At 36.5% G+C, this 7,233-nt stretch overlaps 1 protein-coding gene across 1 annotated transcript; it reads left to right on the top strand.

Moving 5' to 3' along the window:
• Window positions 1-1,702: 1,702 nt before the first annotated feature.
• On the top strand, window positions 1,703-6,825 carry LOC113468537. The gene is made up of 4 exons (XM_026825511.1): window positions 1,703-1,930; window positions 2,458-2,524; window positions 4,300-4,621; window positions 6,422-6,825. The coding sequence occupies exons 2-4, from the start codon at window positions 2,461-2,463 to the stop codon at window positions 6,468-6,470; spliced, it is 435 nt and encodes a 144-aa protein (XP_026681312.1). The 5' UTR covers window positions 1,703-1,930; window positions 2,458-2,460; the 3' UTR covers window positions 6,471-6,825.
• Window positions 6,826-7,233: the final 408 nt, after the last annotated feature.

Genomic DNA, 7,233 nt, shown 5'->3' with positions numbered 1-7,233 from the left:
TTTCAGAACACAACGTTCACGTTGGTTATGATTGACGTGACGACCAATAATAGAAGAGTGAATAAATAGTCGCTGAAGATTCACCTCCTTTGTAAGAGTGTTATAAAGTGAAGCATGACTTAATTCATTTTCTTGTTGAATAAAGTGAACAATCCTTTTGCTGAGAATATGAACATTCCCTCGTTGCATAGTGCAGAGAAGAGTGAATAAAATAAATAGTCGCTGAAGATTCACCTCCTTTGTAAGAGTGTTATAAAGTGAAGCATGACTTAATTATTTTTATAGCCTTCGTATAATTCACATAATAAAGTGATAATGCCAAGTTTCTCACATTTTTTATAGTTTACGTTGTATAAAAAAATAAATTTGTATAAAAACAAGTGATGTTTTCATAATAGTGTTTTTTATTAGCCTTTTTTCTGTTCATGTTCATGCATATTAAAACTATTAAAAGTTACACAATACACAGTCCTTTTAACTTTTTTTTATGCACTTTGTTTCGAACAATGATGTTAAAAGAATAATAATACATTTTACTTCCTCCAACTTTCTTCTGAGCTTGGTTATTAGACGTAGGTACCTCGTACTTTTTTTCCCCGTTAGGCGCTTTAATACCTCGTACCTTATCAGCCTAGGACCCTAGGGGGTATTCCATGAACCGTTTCTCAGCTTCTCACTATGAACTTTGTGTTGGCGTTTATAGGCGCTCAGAAGATTCCGATGTAATGTCGTAAAAGGTCGACGAATAAAAACTATAAAAAGCAATCTATGAAGTTAATGGTTTGAAAACTAAAAGCAATTTTTTCCTTCCAAAAAGACTTTAAGTTTAATAAGTAATTAATGTTAGCTCGAAGACCAGTGGCTTTCAAATCGCCCGAAATGGAGAAAATCATCCTCAAGGATGTATTGTGTGATTAAAAAATTCCAATATAATATAAAACTCTGTTTTGTTTCTAATCATCAAAATAAGCAACGAAAATCTGTAGGTGGGGGTTGACATTTAGACCCCTGAGGTATGGCCCCTAATATTATTTTGTTGTACCCTAATACCTTTGTGCCTTTCTTCTTCTTCTTCTTCTCCCTCTCCTTCTCCTTTGACTTTTTCCGCTTCTTCTCTTCCTCCTCCTTCTTTTTTTTTTCTATGTCTGCACCTTCTTCTTCTTCTCCCCCTCCTTCGTGTGCCTAGAGAGAGAGCGAGAGAGAGAAGAGAAGGAAAAGAAATAAATAAAGAGAAAAAAAGTTAACTGCCTAGAGAAAAGAGAAGATATAATTTCTCCGAGATTCAAGTGTCCTCTTTTCAGATTGAACTTGAAAATCTTGAAATCTTATCGCTACTATCACTTCAAGTGTGTAAATACCTTCAGTAAGAGCTAAAATCTCTTTTACCCATCTGATGTTTGAGAGAGTATTTACGGTGTCATGTGGGATGTCAACAGGGTCTCATTTACTGTTCTCATTTTGTTTTGACATTTTTATATCAGTTATACTATTTATAGCTGGTCTGGAAGGTTATTTTTAAATTAGGTATACTTCTCTTTTGCTAACAACAAAGAGTTAGTACTTGTCGATTAAATTGTACATAATAAAATAATTTTATTTTAATTGTTTTTAATGTAATGAATTCTAATGAAATTGGGCAAACATTTGTAACATAGAAAATGTAAATTATCTGTGTCCCGGTCGACATTTTCGGGACTTTGTATTGTAATGAATTCTAATGAAATTGGGCAAACATTTGTAACATAGAAAATGTAAATTATCTGTGTCCCGGTCGACATTTTGGGCCGACCGGGACTTTGGAGGGTTATAGGAGCCGTTTTTCCGAGTGAGTTGTCCAGTTCAGTGAATACAAATTGATCCTTAGTAAGGACTCCTTACCTACCTACCCTATTATCCTGTGAATGGATTTTCAAGAGAATTTTCAACTACCGTGAGTTTTCTAGGATGAAGAACATTTTCTCCTCTCTTTCCAAATAGAAAGCTCCACATGTAGGCACTTGACCCCTCAGGGGCTAACTCCAAGAATGGGGCCCTAGCCTAGAAGAGTGTGGCCCCAAGGCCTACGGGTTGCACAGCATAAACCCCCTCCCTAAAGCAAATACTTTGTGATTTACTGTTGCTGATTTATTCAGCGTATTTTGCAAAGACCCCTTGTGAGCGGCCTTACCTCCTTTATCTTGTTTAATTTGAAGATGGTTCATTTAGTTTTAAATGAATCTGAGTATTCTCAAAAGCTCACCAAATATTTTCTCTGTTGAAAGTCGAATCTGAATTGTCTATTTAATTTTTAATTTATCTTATGAGCGACCTTGCCTCCTTTATCTTGTTTAATTTGAAGATGGTTCATTTAGTTTAAATGAATCTGAGTATTCTCAAAAGCTCACCAAATATTTTCTTTGTTGAAAGTCGAATCTGAATTGTCTATTTAATTTTTAATTTCATTTGTTTTGTTTTCAGTCAATGAGTGGCGACATTACAACAACGCAGAACAACATCTTCAATCATCATGCAGTTACTGTGAGAGGTAAATCAAATTTAATCAAACATGCATCAGGTTGATGTTACAACTTCATTTAAACTTTCATGTTGATATTACTAACTCCATTTGAACTTTACTTCCTGGGATAAACTCATGAAAAAATTGTAAACATACTCACTCCCAAGACATGCTTTTTTATGGGGACATAAAAACTTCAATAGGTATCCCATGTTTTGTGAACCATTTGCCATTTTGAAATGAGAAATGAAGATAGAGATTATTTGAAACGTGAACACTTTAGTACACCCTCTGACATCGACATTTCTTTTCTATCATTGTGTGATCATTTGGTGCATTTTGTTTCCAATTTAATAAAAGAGGCCATTGACGGAAGAAGGGCGTAAGAAAGTCGGAAAACGGAAAATTGTGTTTTGAGAAAAACGGTTTTATAAGTTTTTGACATTCTTTCCTGGAAAAATGGGAAGGTAAATCATCCATTTAAACTTTCATGTTGATATTACTAACTACATTTTTGAACTTTACTTCCTGGGATAAACTCATGAAAAAATGTAAACATACTCACTCCCAAGACATGCTTTTTTATGGGGACATAAAAACTTCAATATCCCATGTTTTGTGAACCATTTGCCTCATTTAAACTTTCATGTTGATATTACTAACTCCATTTGAACTGTGTACTTCCTGGGATAAAGTCATGAAAAAAATGTAAACATACTCACTCCCAAGACATGCTTTTTTATGGGGACATAAAAACTTCAATATCCCATGTTTTGTGAACCATTTGCCATTTTGAAATGAGAAATGAAGATAGAGATATTTGAAACGTGAACACTTTAGTGCACCCTCTGACATCGACATTTCTTTTCTATCATTGTGTGATCATTTGGTGCATTTTGTTTCCAATTTAATAATAGAGGCCATTGATGGAAGAAGGGCGTAAGTAAGTCGGAAAACGGAAAATTGTGTTTTGAGAAAAACGGTTTTATAAGTTTTTGACATTCTTTCCTGGAAAAATGGGAAGGTAAATCATATCAAACAGATGGCGAAAAGAAATTCCCATTTAGGAAGCCAGCCTAGTTAGCTTGTTTGGTAGTCTGCCTTGTAAGCGCTAGGCCGCGGGTTCGATTCCCGCTCGGGGTGGATTTTATCCTGAACGGATAATGTTCGTTCTCGGAACGGCTGTCTTTCTCCTATCCTGTCTTCTTTCTCTCTTCTATTTCGGGACGATAAGACCTTAGCAGTTACAGTTCCCTCTATCAAACCTCTTAAAATAAAATAATAATAAATAAACATAATGAGAATCTTCTCGTTTCGTCCACAGAGTACTCCCTAGAAACACAGTAGGTAATTCCCATTTAGGAAGCCAGCCTAGTTAGCTTGTTTGGTAGTCTGCCTTGTAAACGCTAGGCCGCGGGTTCGATTCCCGCTCGGGGTGGATTTTATCCTGAACGGATAATGTTCGTTCTCGGAACGGCTGGCTTTCTCCTATCCTGTCTTCTTTCTCTCTTCGATTTCGGGACGATAAGACCTTAGCAGTTACAGTTCCCTCTATCAAACCTCCTAAAATAAAATAATAATAAATAAAAATAATGAGAATCTTCTCGTTTGGTCCACAGAGTACTCCCCGCCCAACCTACTTCGGGAGAGCGCCCAGGCATCGCATCTCATTCAGATTTTCATTTTCCAAGAGGACTCGTCGGGACGATAAGACCTTAGCAGATACAGTTCCCTCTATCAAACCTCTTAAAATAAAATAATAATAAATAAACATAATGAGAATCTTCTCGTTTCGTCCACAGAGTACTCCCCGCCCAACCTACTTCGGGAGAGCGCCCAGGCATCGCATCTCATTCAGATTTTCATTTTCCAAGAGGACTCGCCCGCTACCGCCTTCCCCCTTCCGCCAGCCGACCCCTTCTACATCCGCGACTGGGTGATGAGGTCCCAATCCTCCAACGCCAAACACCTCATGTGTGGCCCAGTGGCCGGGCTCCAGTTCAAAGTGAACAAGTCCACCCTGAACAAAGATTACAAGGGCTTGAGCAACTATGTCTACAGTGTGGCTCCGTCAAGAGGCACCTCGTCGTGGAATAGGAAATTCCGCGTGGAATTTTTTCTCATTTTGTTCCTATTTAGTTGTGGACCCTGAGCAAAGATTACACCCTGAACAAAGATTACAATTGTGGATGCCAACCTCAGTGGTGCAGTGGTCAACGCGTTGGACTTTGGATCTGGAGGTTGGTGGTCCAAGTCAAGTCATAAAATTTATCTAGGTGTAATAATTGGAGACAAGTATATTTGTGACAAGCATTTGTAATTATATTATGCTCAACACAATTGAAAATTCCTCCTTTTTTATTTAATTGTGGATGAGATGGTGAGTCATGTCATGAAACCAGTGTGTGTGTCTGTCTGTAAACAAAATGAGCTAGATACTTGAAATTTGGTATGTAGATGTCAAATGTGACAAGGATGTGACACGAAACTTTTGGTTAAGATCGGTTTGAAATTTGGTACGTAGATGTCAAATGTGACAAGGATGCGACACGAAACTTTTGGTTAAGATCGGTGCAACGGTTGGCGGAATATTCGCCTGCTTTTTGGCGGTTTTCGGTGTAATTTAACAATATATCGCAAACGTTATGAGCTAGAGACTTGAAATTTGGTACGTAGTTTACAAATGTGACAAGGATGCAACTCAAAACGTATGGTTGAGATAGGTGCTGCGGTTGGCGGTATATTGACCGCTTTTTGGGGGTTTTTGACCGTTTTTTGGCGGTTTTCAGCTACATATACCGACTAAACGGTTAGAGATATTGTAAAAGTTTGGCTATAAGAACAAGAACACCCAAAATAAGCGTCATTCAATAGGATGAGGAAAGTCGTGTGATGTTCACACCAGATTTTTTAATTAGGTAGGTATGTGGGTGGGTGTCTACTAATTTTTAAATTCGTGCCTGGGCAAGTTTTCCTTTATAATTAAATTATTCTAATTGTGAAGGTTAAAACGAATAATTAAGTAAGCAATTTACATTTACAAAAGTGTATAATCTTTTTATTTATAAACATATCGCTTTACATGGCCACATACCTAGCTAAAAATAAATACAGTAGAACTTCCATTATTTACAGTAACTCCAAAATCCATTGATTTTTTGTTCTATCTTTCAAATAATATCCTATCTTATCAGAGGAAAAGATCATAGAATAAAGTGATCATTTCAATCTCGATCATTTCAACCACCCCCGGTCCCAATTAGTCGAAATAATCGAGGTTCTGCTGTAAATAATTTAACCACTACACCATTGAGGTTGCTTTCCTACATGATATACCTAGATATATTTTTAAAAAAAAAAAGATGAGTGTTTCACCGCCGTTTTTATTTCGTAGCGATGAAACAACTGCTACATTAGACGCTTGTGGTTGTGGATGCCAACCTCAGTGGTGCAGTGGTTAACGCGTTGGACTTTGGATCTGGAGGTTGGTGGTACAAGTCAAGTCATAAAATTTATCTAGGTATAATAATTGGAGACAAGCATATTTGTGACAATCATTTGTAATTATATTATGCTCAACACAATTGAAAATTCCTCCTTTTTTATTTAATTGTGGATGAGATGGTGAGTCATGTCATGAAACTGTCATGAGACTCATGACTACTCATGAGATAAGTGGCACATGGGTGAGGTCTTAATATTGATTTACTATACGTCTTGAATGAAATCTCTACGTGCCTAGAGACATACTCGTGCGATAGGTACTTAGCCATGTGAAAATAAATGACAACACTCTTAAGACAATAAAAAAATAAAAACAAGTTCTTATACTTAATAATAAACCCCCAAAAAATACCACTTCGTGGCATAAAAAAGACCCCGCCAAGTCGTTCCTCCCAAAATAAATCAAGTGCCACAAAAAATCTTGTTCCTGTTTAGTTGTGGATACCAACCTCAGTGGTGCAGTGGTTAACGCGTTGGAATTTTGATGTGGAGGTTGGTGGTTCAAGTCCAAGTCAAGTCATGAAATTTATCAAGTAATAATTGGGAAACGATATTTGTGACAAGCATTTGCGCGAGTATGCTCAACACAATTGAAAATTCCTCCTTTTTTATTTAATTGTGGATGAGATGGTGAGTCATGTCATGAAACTGTCATGAGACTCATGACTACTCATGAGATAAGTGGCACATGGGTGAGGTCTTAATATTGATTTACTATACGTCTTGAATGAAATCTCTACGTGCCTAGAGACATACTCGTGCGATAGGTACTTAGCCATGTGAAAATAAATGACAACACTCTTAAGACAATAAAAAAATAAAAACAAGTTCTTATACTTAATAATAAATAAATACCCAAGACCACTTCGTGATACTGATTTACTATACGTCTTGAATGAAATCTCTACGTGCCTAGAGACATACTCGTGCGATAGGTACTTAGCCATGTAAAAATAAATGACGACACTCTTAAGACAATAAAAAAATAAAAACAAGTTCTTATACTTAATAATAAATAAATACCCAAGTATTATCTTTGATGGATTTAATGTATTTAATATCTAACGAGATAGCAAAAAGTATGTGAAAGGGCAAAGTCATATTTGAAACTTATTTTGGTCTTTTGAACTTCTCTTCACAGATTTGTCAATTTGTCCTTCAAAAGAAAACCTTTTTTGGAAAAAGATTACAAGGAAGGATTCAGGCCATAAAGGGGCCAGTAGGCTTCTACA

This window comes from Diaphorina citri, unplaced genomic scaffold, assembly GCF_000475195.1.
Source record: "Diaphorina citri unplaced genomic scaffold, Diaci psyllid genome assembly version 1.1 scaffold763, whole genome shotgun sequence".
Lineage (NCBI taxonomy): Eukaryota > Metazoa > Arthropoda > Insecta > Hemiptera > Psyllidae > Diaphorina > Diaphorina citri.
The sequence above is the reverse complement of the archived record's forward strand: the minus strand, read 5'-3'. Positions and strand labels throughout refer to the sequence as shown.

Excerpts from the sequence above, each read along its gene's own strand:
- LOC113468537 (XM_026825511.1), top strand. The coding sequence starts at position 2,461 with ATGAGTGGCGACATTACAACAACGCAGAACAACATCTTCAATCATCAT. Across the intron at positions 2,525-4,299 it reads TCATGCAGTTACTGTGAGAG|AGTACTCCCCGCCCAACCTA; the intron begins GTAAATCAAATT and ends TTTCGTCCACAG. Across the intron at positions 4,622-6,421 it reads CGCGTGGAATTTTTTCTCAT|CTTGTTCCTGTTTAGTTGTG; the intron begins TTTGTTCCTATT and ends GCCACAAAAAAT.